General features: G+C 44.0%; 1 protein-coding gene across 2 annotated transcripts; it reads left to right on the top strand.

Annotated features, from left to right (window-relative positions):
* The first annotated feature begins 2647 nt into the window (after nt 1-2647).
* CNRIP1 (cannabinoid receptor interacting protein 1) lies at nt 2648-14426 on the top strand. 2 transcript variants are annotated; one of them, XM_074864358.1, is made up of 3 exons: nt 2648-3156; nt 3827-3971; nt 13707-14426. In XM_074864358.1, exons 1-3 carry the CDS (start codon nt 2687-2689, stop codon nt 13785-13787), a joined length of 696 nt encoding a protein of 231 aa, XP_074720459.1. In that variant the 5' UTR covers nt 2648-2686; the 3' UTR covers nt 13788-14426. The 2 variants fall into 2 exon arrangements, with proteins under 2 accessions (XP_074720459.1, XP_074720457.1); XM_074864356.1 differs by lacking the exon at nt 13707-14426 and adding an exon at nt 8643-10100 and having other exon boundaries at nt 2674-3156.

Below are 14426 nucleotides of genomic sequence, written 5' to 3'. Positions count from 1 at the left end.
TACATGCAGGTGATGTAGCTGCAGCAGGGAAGGCCTAGGCACAAGAGAGAGGTCTTGGAGGATGACGCTGCAGTGTGAGAAGACTTTCCTAGTTCTGGGAAGAAAAAGAGAGATGAGAATAGCTGTGCATGCTGGGTGCAGCTCACTTGAGGGGGCTCACTACCCCCTTCAAAAGCACTAAGGGGTTCAAAACGTAAGACGTTATCAGATCAGTGAAAAGCAAAGCAATGCCTATGTTTAAAATTCCTTCTTCATAAAAGTTCTGCTCTCACCACTGTTTCACTTTCACGTGGTAAAACAGTTACTCAGCCTATGCACACATAATCCATAATATGATGCTTTTTTAGTGTTCTCCCTCAGGTTTGCCACTTTTGCTACAGCGATCTGGAATAAAGTCACAGCCTGATCCGTGTCCAGACAAAGACGATCATTCAGGCAGAAATAATAAGGGAAAAAACCTCGTTATAGATCTGACCTCTCATGTACTTGGGAAACTAATTGCAATCAATGTTTTCAGCTACACACAATTTACTACAACATGATATGTCTGGCCCATGAGGTGAGTAAAACTGATCCCTGGCAATGGCCATTATTCTTCACACACCCCTTTAAGTGATACTATCAGATTCCCCATGTGTAAGGTCTCTGTGATTTCATACTGAATTGCGTTGAAACTTACAGAAGCAGCAGTTGCTGCAAGCAAAACTTTCAACAAGCCACAAAGTGCAGCAGTTTCAGCAGAATATAATGAAAAATGAGAATTCTTTTGCAATGAGCAAAAAAGATATGGAGAAACATGAATGGGGTCTTTTGTTACAAGATACATGTCTGTCTATAGCAGCTGCTTCCTCATCTGAAAACCTGTGCATACCCCTTGACTGTCTGATAACTTCCAAGATATTTTCAAGCCCATTCATTATTGATCTCAACAATGCTTGGAGGGATTCATTTTACCTAACTTTTGGTGGGCTGCTTTCGAGGACCTTTAAAGTCAACAAAGATCTTTGCAACAAATCTAAGGAGTTCAGTGTATGATTTGTGATCAAACATTGACCCCCACTATGGGCTGAGTTGCTCCTGAAACTTACTACTTGATTAGATGCAACTACTCTCTGACTAGGTGCCCTTTGACAATACAAGTCTTAGGTGACTCACCAAGCCCAAAAGATTCTCCTTATACATCAATGTTGATAATGCCGCTGCCTCATCATACACAGGGAAATGTTGGGGGTTTTTTAATACCATTTGTTTCACTCTTGACTGTTTAGTGGGAGAAGCAATGACTGCATCATGTAACAACTTCCCTATAGGGGAGTCCCTGCTGCCAGTGACTGCTATTGAAGGTAGGATGTTACTTACAAAGCTCATCACATACACAGTTCTGAGAGGCAGGGATCATGCCCTGCCCTTATCTTTGTGGAAATCTGGCTGGCTAGACACATTATGAAGTCTATTCTTAGCTGGATACCTAATCAAGGTAAATATGGTAGGATTTTTTGTTTGTTTGTTTGTTTGCAGAGGTTGTTTTCAACAGAATGTATTCTTTTGCTTAATGTTCACAATAAAATTAATTCCCTAATTAACTTGCATGCACTAAGAAATGCAGCTGGGTAATGCTGTATTTTCCATTTGGCTTAGCAATACTACGTTTTACCACCATGTGTATAACCCAGATTTAGGAAAACAAAGAAAAGGTCAGGTCCAGTGCAACATGTAGCTGTGAAATTCTCCTAACAAAATCATTAATTCTGCCATAACATCCAATCAAACAAAAAATATATCTGTGGCCCAAGTCCCGTGTCAGCCATAAGAATGTTGCAGTTTTAACAGCAAACAAGAACAAATGCAAAAGAATGGAAAGGATGCACAAACCTGCTCCTGGGTTAAAAGCAATCTCTAACTGTTAGGTGGGAATGAGACCTGTGGAGAGTTGAATTATGGTACGACTTGCAGTTTCAAAGATTCTTCTCCTTGAAGAAGTGGTACCAGCCATAAGTAAAGAGTAGTATTAGACTTAAAGAAATGAGGATCTGATCCTGCAATTAGAGAGGGGTTTTTTCTATTAAAATAAGAAGATTGCAATAAAGTGATTTAAAAAAAATCTCAACAGAAACCCTAAACCAAATATTGATGTTGACCTCAGAGAACAAGAAACTGACCCTCAGTCTAGGCATGCTGGCTCACAAAAACCTTTTTGCCATACAGGGAGAGAGAAAGAGCCCCAAAACCCCATCTTTGCTCTCCGCCCTCCCCTCCCTCTCGGGCACCTCTGGCTGTTGCGTGCCGCCAGGCAGATGCTTCAGCCCAGCCCCGAGGGCTCGATCAGCCCGCGGGGGACGGCTCCCGGCGGCGACGGGCGAGGCGCACAGAGGGGCGGTTGGGAGGGGGCTCCCCCCCCGGCGGGGCGGTTGGGAGGGGGCTGTCCCCAGCGGGGTGGTTGGGAGGGGTATCCCCCCCGGTGGGGCGGTTGGGAGGGGGCTGCCCCCAGCGCGCTGCCCGCCGGCGGAGGAGCCCGGCGGGTCCCTCCCGCCCCGCCCGCGCCGCTGTCCGTGGTGCTGAACGGCGGCGGCGCCCCGCCCGGTGCGGGGCCCCCGCGCTCCCTCCGGGGCGAACGGCGGGATTAAGGCTGCAGTAATCGGGGCCGGATTAACTCCCTGGAAACCGGCTGTTATCTGAGCAGCTGCAAATGTCCCCCAGCCCGGGAGATCGGGGAGGATGGGGGGGGGTGTGGTGCATCCGCCGCCCAGATGCTGCGCCGCGATTAGGGGGAGGGAAAAACCAAATAGATCATCCGCTGCTTTTGGGAAGGGCAGGGCTGGCTGGGATCCGGCAGCCCCTCCTCTTCCTCCTCCCTCCTCCTCTTCCTCTCCCTCGCAGCCTCGCTCTCCTGTCCCGGCCAGCCGCCTTCCGCGGAGGGGGCGAGACGAGCGCAAAGCCCGCGGCCCCCCCCCCCTCCCCCCCGCCCCGGCGACAAGCGATGGGCGACATCCCCGGCCTCGTGAAAATCAGCGTCTCCCTCAAAATCCAGCCCAACGACGGGGCGGTGTATTTCAAGGTGGACGGGCAGCGCTTCGGCCAGAACCGCACCATCAAGCTGCTGACCGGGGCCAAGTACAAGATCGAGGTGGCCCTACGGCCCGGCACCGTCCAGGCCACGTAAGTGCAGCCTCCCCGCTCGGGGCGGCTCCCCCCGCTCGGCCTTCCCCGCTCCTTTAGTTTTGAGAGGTTTAATATTTTTTCCCGGCAGGCTGACAACACGGAGTTTCCGTGATTTTTCGCTCCCCGCCCCTTTTGGTTCTGTGGCCCCGTTTTTAGGTCCGTGGCCAGCTGTTCCCGAGCTCTGCCCGACTGGCTCGGGAGTGAGGCCGCGTTAGGGAGCCGCTCCCTGCCCACCTTCTCCCGGAGCCCCTTTTCTCCCCCCCTTGCCCGCGGTTTGCCCTGGAGGCAGAGGGAAGAGGCCCCTCTGGCTGCAGCCCAAGCCCCGCTGCAGCACGACAAAGCAGAGACTGGGACCAGGGCGGATTGCAGCTGGGGAACCAGCTCTGGGTGGAGGGGCGGCTCTGGAGAAGAGCTTCAACTAACCTCTCCCCCGCTACTCCAGATCAGATCCCTCCCGCCTTTCTTTTCGACACCTTCCTTGGGTGACTGCAGAGCCCTGACATTTTTCAGGAGCCCCAGTGAGTCAGCAGCAGCTGCAAGGCTGCTGAAATCCCTGAAGCATCCCCCAGCAGAGAGGCTGCCAGGCTGCCAGCCAGCGTGCTGGCTCCAAGCTGCCAGGAATGGGGAGTGAAGGGCTGGTGCAAGGCTGGATCCTCTCTCTTTGCAGGACAATGGGCATTGGCGGCGTCAATGTCCCCCTGGAAGAGATATCGAGGGATGCGCAGGTGGCCTCTTACACAGGCATCTACGACACAGAAGGGGTGCCCCATACCAAGAGCGGGGAGAGACAGCCCATCCAGGTCAACATGCAGGTACGTGGTACCCCCAGCCTGGCACGGGGAGGCAAGGGAGGGGGGGGGTTTGACTCCTGGAGAGAAGTGTGGAGGTCAAATATTCCAGGGCAAAGACTGATCACAGCTGCTGCCCTCCTCCTTCTTTGCTCTGCACTGGTAAGACTGCTGGTGGGCGCGTAGCTGGAAAACACAAACCCTGCTTCCCAAGCGGAAGTCAGGAGAGCAGCAAGGGCCACGAAGTAGTAGGGGGATTTCTAGAGACCAGCAAAGCCCTTGGGGTGTTGCAGCAGAAAGAAATGAGCGCTGAACCCCTCGCCTCTTCTGCAGGACGTATTACAGACTTCAGGCCACGCCCACCAAGGTCCCAGGCTTAGAATCCAAGCGCTTGGCATACAGGGACCCCCCTTTTGCCTGCCAGCACTGCCAGGTTTTTTGGAGTAGAGCACACCCGAAGCACAAGGGGTGACCACCCTCCCCTTCCACCTGTCACCTGCGGGATGCCTGAGGGCCTGCCAGAGGCTGAAAGCATGCGTGAGCACACCCCCACAGCCCCCCAAAGGCTGTCTTCTCCCCTTCTTTCCCCATACACTTCCATTATCACATTATCTCTGCATTCACTAACCTAAGGTCTTATTCAAGTGGCTCCTCACCCCAACCTTAAAGAGAAGCTCCAAGGGCCAGAATCGATATATGCCATGGCCCCAAAGTGAGATGACAAAAGCTCCAGCCCATAAGGCAGCAGAGCTGACAGAAGACAGGAAGAGCAGCAGGCAGATTTCCACACACCCTCTGGGTGGTGCGCTCAGGGTGCAGAGGGAGATTTGGTTAGTTCTGGCTTTGGTTTGGCTGTTTGGGTTTTTTCCGCTCTCCTGATTACAGCTGTGAGGGATTCCTGCTGTTTATTCTATGCCTCCTGCACCAAAAGGGGAAACAAGGCAGTAAGCCATCTTCATCTGAAGCTCTCTTAAGGGTCTGTTCCAACTTTTACAAGCTTAGGACCTTGCCAAGCCCACCAGATTTCAGCTTTTTCTCACATTTGCTCACTGCACACAAGATTTCATCTTGATCTTTATCTTCACTACTTTTTCCTGTAATCATCATTTAGCACAACAATCCCCTTCTGAATAAGAACTGTTAACATCTCCATTTGGAGTTTCTAATAATTACAGCATGCCTAACTTAGTTTTGGAGACCCACATTACATTAACAGTTACCACTTCATAATCTTAGCTTAGTAAGACTACCCTGAAGTATTTGTCCACATTAATCACTTTTCTATACAGTCAACTCCCAGGAAGACCAAACGCCCAGTATGACTTCTCAACCAGCAGAACAGGGCTGCTGGATGCCACTGTTGAGTTACATTTCACAATGTCCTTATACCAGGACGTGAAAGGGCAGCGCTCCCAAAAAAACAGCCGCTTTGACTATGGCATCCCTGGTTTAGTACCTTCACCCATAAGCATTGCACTAATGGGAACTCTGAAAATCTGAAAGTTTAACTTTTCTTATGGAGAAAACCAAGTCAAATTGTAAATGAAGTAATTCCAAGAAATGCAAGGAAGGTCTGATTTTCAGACAGAAGCTCTGAGATGGTTTGTTGCGGCATCAGAATGAGTAGCCACAATATTTGTCCAAACAGTTGCTTTCACAAATCAAATCTGTGGATATTAACCAGGAAGCTAAGAGAGTTTTCAAGCATTAAGCAGGTCCTCAACCCCTTTTAGGGTTTGATTTTGATAGATAGGTTCTTCAGTACAGACTTAGACATCCACAACTGATAGTTTGAAGTATTAAATATAGGAAACTCAACAGGGATTTACATGTGTAACTCATAGCTAGACAGAGCCATAACAGATAGCCCAGTCTGAAAACTGCTTCTAATACCTACTTCCTGAATCTTCAAAACTGGACTTACTGCATACAGCTTTAAATTTTGCTTCGACATGAGGAACTTCTGCTTCCACTTCCTTTTCTAGAACAGGCAGGATCCTTATGCATCCTAGGGAGATAAGGACGCTATTTAAGGCATAAAATATGAAATCACATTAGAAATAAATAGATTGTGAGGTCAGTCCTGCAGTTAAAAACTGGTCTGAGACTGCCAATCTAATGCCTGAAAGACAGAAGGTCCATCAAGGTCCCTAAGAATTTATTTCCCATCTGCTTTAAAACTTTAAACAAACAATTCTTTGTGCTCCTACTTTAACTGGCTAGTAGACATCTGACCTGTTAAAGCTATAGTTTATGCATGTAAAACAACAATTCTGTTTCTGAATTCCAGAATCTGAGGATGTGTTTCTGTTACCTGAATGCTCAATTATGCACACTATCCAGAAACTGCTACACTGTCTAGCAAATGGTGTAAACAAAGTTAGAAACCTCTCTGGGTCTCATTTTATTCTTGGTCAGACTAGACTAAGATTGAATAAAGAAGCTAGACCTCTATTCCCCGTAATAAAGGCCATCAAATCATCCTAGCATGCAAATTCAGAGGGAGTGATTAAATAACTATTCATGCCTATAGCACTGCGTGACAGAATAGCAGACAGGGAAATAGGCTTCTAAGCCTCACCTACAAAGGGTAGGGCCATCCCTCCGCCCTGGGAAAGCCCATGTACAGGTCCAGTGGAGGAGCCAGGATTCAGCTGCAGGAGCCACAGGAAATAAGGGGAGCTCTGAGGATGCAGATTGCTCACTATGCCACAGAGCTGCTGCAGGCGCTAAGTACAGGGCTGAGGGGGGGAGGCACATGGTAGCAGAAAAGCTCTGCAATTAATTCTTTCCTTCTGGAAATCCATAGCAGTCAAACTACTCAGGGTAGCTCAGCAAACTGGGTCATTGGAGGAAGAAAGAATTTTTCTTCCTCTATCTTGTTGAAATTCAGATCCTCCATACATTAATGAAATTAAATGCTGCTCTTGTATCATATCACCTTCTACAAATGCTATTAAAATGCCTTTTCTTTCTCTTTCCACACTGAGGGTGGCTGACACTACTCTCTGACAATTTCTCTTTGTAGACTGTGCACAGTAATATCCAATGTGCTTAACCTTTACTGTCTTGCATCATGAGCGTATCAGGATTACTATCAAAGATGATTAATTAAAAAATTCCTTAATTAAGATTTTAGTTACTAGGAGAGAGAAAATAGCCTGTACACTTGATTCTCTCTTTGTCAAAGGAAGTAGCAGAAATAGTTCAGCTACTCCTTTAAGGTAACACTTGGAACTGGAGCCAAATAAAAACCTTCCACTAACAGCACACAATTCTGGTAACTTAAATTTAGACTTGACAACAGCACAGTGGGCTGGCGGAAGGTTTAAAGCAATGTCCATTATGCAGCAGCAGCAGCAGCTTACAAACCACATCTTGAACTAAAAAAACCCAAACGTGTCCTTCTGAGAAAACTGGATACAGGAGGCTCTGCTTAGAACTCAGGAAGAGTCACTTTGTAGAAGGGCTTTCATACTGACTTTGCAAGTGTGATCATAATAGGCAGATGATCAGAGGTCAGATCCCAGGCACATGATGGGAATGGAAAACAGTCAAGTGAAGAAGCTGTCATTAAAGTGAGTAATGGAAATATTTAAAAGGAAGAAATGTTGAAGAACAGTGCTGTTCAGTAGCACTGAATCCACTATCTAGTATCTTCTAACAGCATACACAAGCCCTACTACTGGGACCAGCAGCAGTACATATAGGCTTCACACCCACACTTCAGATTCTCTGCAAGGTCTCAAGGCACAGGAATTCAAATTTTATACAACCATAATTGCAATCAAAATCTATCCTTGAAAGCCTCGTTCATAGCTGTCTAGCAGTGGCTTAAAAAAATAGGAGATTTTATTCTACAGAATTTAGTATAGCCATAGTCTCATTCACTTCAAAGTTGCAAGCACAATCAGACAACTTACAGTCAATGTCTCACTACTCCTTCACTGTATTAGATACTTACTTGCTAAATACGCTGATTATCTACTTCCTAGCTTCTGTCACTCATATCTAACTTTGAAAAGCTGCACTATCACAGTAAAACTAGCAATTACAGAAATGCACAAAGAACTTCTTCTGCTTAAGTTTCATGTCAAATGCGAAACAGAATCCCAGGGAAGGAGTAAGTGGTCTAATAGCAGCGTGTCTCAGTCAAGACACTGCAAACACAAGGCTACAAAATACAGGGACCTTAAAGATTTCAGACTGTGCAAAACAAGGAATCTTCCCAATCCTAACTGCAGTCTCCAGGTATGGTATAAAGGTGAAGTGATGGCCTGTATCACTACAGATCACTGCTACAAGGGCTACAGTACATACAATCCACTTTGAGATCATTGGGTCAGCTACTGCTGTGTCATCTTAGGAATGATTATAGCTTTGATTCTTGCTGTTAGTAACATTTATCCATATGGGAACTTGAACATTTTTACTCCCTTGCCTTTCTCAGATATAAGTGCAAGAGGACAGTGTATGGAGAATCTGATCCTTCATGTTTTATGTATGCCTAAGCATAAAAGACTTTGTGACTGCTAGAGCAGGCTTTACACATCTTTGATTTATTGACTTGAGAAACAATAACCCTTGCAGCAGCTGTTATACATTCCATACTTTCATTAGAGTGTTGTTCCTCATTAAGAGGGAAACCAACAAAATGATCAACTCACTAACACTGATACTCCCTCTTCCTCACAGTTTAACGACATTGGCGTTTTTGAAACGGTCTGGCAAGTCAAATTCTACAACTACCACAAACGGGATCATTGCCAATGGGGAAACAGTTTTGGCAGTATTGAGTATGAATGCAAACCAAATGAAACGCGCAGTCTTATGTGGATCAATAAAGAGACCTTCCACTGAAGAGATGTGAAACCAATACTGCTGGACAATCTCCCAAATGAAAAATCTACCTTTTTAAACCAGCAAGAAGCCTTAACAAAGGCATACTGTAACGTTGCTTTGTTGCGTAAGGTTCCAACAACTACGTTGTATGTACAGGTGGTGCCACTAAAATCTTTGCCTATTATTGTATTTTAAGTTTACCATGGCATCTGCAACATTCTTTATCTGACACCCTGAGAATACTGAAAAGTTCATGGTAAAGAATATTTGACAGCTGGGTAGAAAGTCATACCATCATAACACTGTCATAAGTATTTGGATTATTCCCACTAAACAGTTCCACTAGATGTAACAACTTTTGTGAAGTGTTTTGCTTTATTGCTTAGAATTTGGATGCAACGTCACATCGGTGATTTCTGTATTTATATTTGTGTTTGCTCCTAAATCGATGTGATCCTTCAAGCATTTTGTCGTACACGTCATCCCAGTGGACAGCAAAAAGTGAAAATTATGGATATTTGTAGGTTTAGCTAAATGGCAGCTACTGCACTGTTGATATTGTGCTTTCATATCAGGGGATTTGGAAACTCATTTTCCCTTTTGTTAAGTGCTGTAAAATATTCTGTGAAAGGTTTGCTTATTTACCAAATCTCTCAAAATTCTTTGTTGTTAAATTTCCCAGTCTCTGAAATAGCTTTAGGCAACGGTATAAAACATGCTAACCTGAATGAAGGAAAAGCAATAAATCAGTTGTGGTATCAAAGACATCTAACAACATGGTTAATACCTTAAGATCATACAGTATTCTTGAAAGATATAGCAGCCATAGTTAATTTAGTTCTTAGAGTAAGAGTTCTGGTAGTAATCTCCATTTTTGTTTTAATGACACATTGCTCAAATCAATAAAATCCTACAAACCAACTTTTCCAAGCCGGACCACTGTATTGTACGAAAATCAACAGGATTTCTGACCAACAAATACTCAGTAGTGTGAAGAGAGTAGAGATCCAAGTGCATGTTTATACATGCACTGCACTCTTTCAAGGAAAGATAAGCATGTAAACATTTGCATGGTTATGACTAAAGGTGCTACATAAACACTAGATCAGTGTTTAACACATACAGACAATGAAAAACAAACATCTCTTAGTAAATAAAGCAGGGAAACAAATACACTGTCCCATCCCCAACTTGGGCTGAAGCTGTCAGTTCTTGCATATCTGTTACTCCTTTTGTGAATAATTTGTAAATTGTGTATGTAAATGGTAACCATGACTTTTGACCTTTGTAATAAAGGACTTAAACAATTTCTCCTCTAGTATGACCATCTAAATGAGTTGAAAATACTCTGTCAAAAAAGGCAGTGGTTTTAGGAAGTCAGACAGTAGAGGGTGAGTAGTGCTTTCTGAGAATCCAGTCTAAAGTACCAGAATGTGCTTTACCCAATGCTAGTGTTTCCAGGAAATGCAGATCCAATGTGCTAGAATGCGGACAGTTCACGTGGTAACACTCAGTAGAGCTTATTGATCAAATACAACTGCATTTTGTTGCCCTAACATAATGTGGAAAGCATATGCTTCGGACAGAAGTGAAATATCAAAGAAATACTTTATTCCATTGAATTATTAATCAAAAAGCTTGACTGTCTGCAGATTTCTACAGACAAAAGAGCCTGACAGAAGCACTGATGTAATACACCACTGGAACAGTGAGCTAGCCAGCTGCATTTCTACTCTGAGGCAATATTACACAGGCAAATTTCAATGCGATGAAATTCTAGAAACTATCTTCTGTGTTACCTTCTGTCCCAGACTCTCCCTAGACTACAGAAAGAATTCTTCAAAATGAAAAAAATCAACTGAGCAAATTCAAATGAAATCTGTACTTCAGACAGAAGTGTTATTGCCAGCAGTTTAGCAGAAGATTCCAGATAACAGTCTTCAATGATACCAAACTTCCAGCTGTCAATCAATTTTATCTCTGCACTACTAGAAAGCAATTTTATTCTGCAACTGGCATACTTTGGTTTATTTTGTTGAACTGAAAGCACATCAGCAAGAAATACGTATGATACATAAATTAACAGAGAAAATTCTGCCCTAGTAAAATTTAAATGTGTAATACAGGCCTTCACTTTGAGTTCAGCTTCTAGGAAATCCTTGGCCCACAATGTCCTAGCTCTCCAGCACTTAAGAAATGTTACAGTGAATAAATCTAGCCTGTCCTGGCACAGGAGGGGTGTTAACTCTCAGCTAGCTGGAAGCACACCTGTCCCAAGGTAAATATTCATGCCCCTATTAATGCCAAATAGGGCACCTCTTTTCTTATGTCCTAGCAGGTCCTGTAGCAATTCAGTTCAGAGGGCAGTCAAGAAAGAGCCTGCAGATGGAGTGAGAAAAGGAAGGAGGAAATGGCCAGACCAACTGTGTCTTGCAGGCTCCATATCCTAAGACTGAACACTGCTGCCCAGAATTGCAGCACCCCTTTTACAGATGGTGGCAATGAGAAAAAGGATAAGAACTGGTTAACAGCTTATTTTGGGGAAGGTGTAAATGGCGTTTATCAGCTGTTATGTCCTTCTCCCCTAAATGAGGTTTACATATACAGAAATGTGGCTTGACTGCCTTGCATTATTCCTAAATAGAAGATTAGTCCCGTGGTATTTGTTGAGTATCCACACCACCAGCACTGATACTCTGCACATGGTAAAGCAAAATAGTCCCATCAATTCCCCCTTGCTCAGCAAGTGCTTTGCTAACAAAGCAAACATTTGCTCCTAGTAAAGGAGACCCAAAACTTTAGCAGTTACCTGGAAAGTAATGTTTTGAATTGCTTTCACCCAGGAAACTCTGGTAAATATTCATAAAGCTTGAGTCACTAAGAAACAGTTGCTGTGACAGTTTGATGCAGTATTCAATCAGCAGCATTTAACCTCCAGACAAGTTTGTTCTTTATACAGCTTTTTCTAATTAGTATTTCCATTTTTGTACAGAACTCCAAAATTCAGAACTGGACACAATACACTAAGCTTAAATATATATTTTTATCCATTACAATGTCAGAAAATGCTGACAATATGCAAATCCAGCTGAAGCCACACAGCACTCATATCTGAAGGTTTTATACATGAGAGACTTCAAGATTTTTCTCATGAACTGTCCACAGCTTTTGTTTTCATAAGGAGATTGAAACAAATAGACCAAACCTTTCAGAGTAACTTTTTAATCTATATTTAGGTAGCAGTTAGCACTTTCAGACTGCTGAGTAAAAGTATCTAAAAGCAAGTTATTAGTCATGATTACTACAGTTGCAATCCTGCATTAGATCATTAGAGTTTGCACAAGGCTTTGTGTTTAGCACAGCTACTACAGGCTTTTGTATCTCCTACCATCTGACTGTATCTGAAAAAAGAAATAACACTGTTAAAGTCTCTATGCCCTACTAACACAAGTTAGGGAGGTTTCACTGGCTTCAGCTGAGGCTCTGTCCATCAGTTTGCAGATGCAGTGACCCTTACTGATTTCAGGCTAGCAGAGTATCAGAAAACCTCATTTATTACATTCTTCCTATAAAAAAGATGTGAACAGAACTTCTGTATTGAAGCTGCAAGTGTTTTAACACAAGACTTTTACATGCCAGCAAAGGTTGGTTCCCATTTGGTTACGAGCACCTGCCTCATTCACTATGTAAAATTTTGATGCATGTGCTATGTTAAACAGTTCTATTCTTCTAGGGTCTCCGTGTGAAGCTTTGATTAAATAAGGACGTGGCACACTGTAAATGCTAACCTCTTTTTGAGATCCAAAACAAGTGCTGCAGTTTTCAGAATTCAAAGCATTGAGCACTGCCTTAATAGCTGTGTCAACCCTGAAGCACAAAGCAGCAGTATAATGAGTCTGACAACATTCATGTTTTCCCTTAGCCCTACAAAGCTCACAAGCCATGATTGGAAAGTCCCCTTAGTGCAGCTAATCCAGATCTTTGGCTGGGAGACACAGGTACTCCTGCCCACAGGCCTTCCCTGCTGCATGCTTGGCAGCTTTCACCAGCATTCCTTGGACTGCTTCCTTTTCCCTTCTCCCTGAGACCAGCATTTACGGTTTCATATCCCTGTGAGCCCTGGCTTTCTGCCTTAGGAAGACAAGGCTGCATCAACCCAGGAAGAGCCAAACCAGTCCTCTCTGCTTCATTTTCTCTGTCCCTACCTCGAAGTTGTTGATTATTCTTTTTATTAGTTGGCACAGCTTAGTTCTGTGCACTCAGGAAGGGCAATCCCATTATCCCTTATATATTACATATAACCTTCAATCCCCCTTATACATTATGTATAGCCTTCTCTGCCTCTTCCTACAGAAGAAATTCACAGGGATTCCAACTGTATCCCAACTATAAATAAGAAGAAAATGACCAGCCACCAAAAAATAAACGAGTGAAGCAGGACTGCAGAAAGCACTGCTGATGGTTGGTGGTGGAGGTCCTGCAGTATCTGCCATTACAGTGCTGGAGAACTCAGACAACTATGTAGATTGTTTCCACAGTGCTCTAACACTCACTAAATTTCTCTGTATTATAAGATATGCACAAGTGAAGAATCACAAGCTTCTGTGAGCTCTCCCACTGCAATCACTGGAGTTTGTAATCTTTTGACCTGCAGTGAGTTGCATCACTCAGGTATGAGTATATAGTTACAAAGAGACCTTCATTGGAAGCAAGGCCTAAAAGCAATGACAGCTTTTCCATCTCTGCTGATGCTAAAAAATGTTAAATTAAAAAAATAATTCATAACAGCACATCTGCCTTGACCAAGAGTAAGGCTTTGATATTCTGTTTTTCCTCATTTGGACAAATTTGAGTCTCAATGCTGCCATATACAAGTGCTTCATATGCTATCGTAACATCTTTGTCTCCCTCCCCCAGAGAACAGACACTCCTGCTCCCTTTATCCCAAATAGCAAGGAACAGCCTGGTATCCCATCCGATAACTTCTGCAGCCTTTGAACAATCCTGAGAGAAGCGATAATAAACAGCTGATGTAGATGAAGGCATGAACCATACGACTGCTGGAGCTAAGCTGGCCCTTCTGCCCATTCTCAGCATGCTAACCCCAAGGGTCGGTGCCATCCTGCTGTTACGGGAGTGACTGGGATAACGTCCTCGGTAATATCTACATTAAGCTACAGTGTATGTGTACAGGGACCAAGTGTTCTCAGAAGCCTGAACTGAATCATTCCGAGTTTAATGTGAACCCCAGAGGGCCTTGTCTGCAGAGAAGTGGCAGTAGCATGCACTAACATCACAACATATACTATTTTCTGACTATGATGGCACTCTTCCACTCAGTCTAAGTTGCTATGCCAACAGATTCACCTAAGATACTTCCATATTTCAGACTTATTGTAGACAACAAGCCCCAGCCAATTCTATGTTTAGAATATATAGTCTAAAATTGGTGCTTTTCTGTTTTGTTTAGGGGGTTTTTTGTTTGCTTTTAATTAACTGTATTACTTCTCTGCCTAAACACTACACTACAGGCAAGCTGAGCAAATGCAAGAAATACCACTGTGTGAAAAATAAAACTGCAGTCATCCCTGTTCTGTATGGAAACTATGTGACAGCACTCCAAAGATTTAAAAGCAT

Source organism: Strix uralensis, chromosome 3 (genome assembly GCF_047716275.1).
Source record: "Strix uralensis isolate ZFMK-TIS-50842 chromosome 3, bStrUra1, whole genome shotgun sequence".
NCBI classification, from domain to species: Eukaryota; Metazoa; Chordata; class Aves; order Strigiformes; family Strigidae; genus Strix; species Strix uralensis.
Note: the sequence above shows the minus strand (reverse complement) of the source record. Positions and strands in the feature narration are given on the sequence as shown.

Bases quoted from the DNA above. Each gene is read 5' to 3' on its own strand.
- CNRIP1 (XM_074864356.1), top strand. From the start codon at position 2,687: ATGTCCCCCAGCCCGGGAGATCGGGGAGGATGGGGGGGGGTGTGGTGC. The intron at 3,157-3,826 runs GTAAGTGCAGCC...CTCTCTTTGCAG, and splicing joins CCCGGCACCGTCCAGGCCAC to GACAATGGGCATTGGCGGCG. The intron at 3,972-8,642 runs GTACGTGGTACC...TCTTCCTCACAG, and splicing joins CCATCCAGGTCAACATGCAG to TTTAACGACATTGGCGTTTT.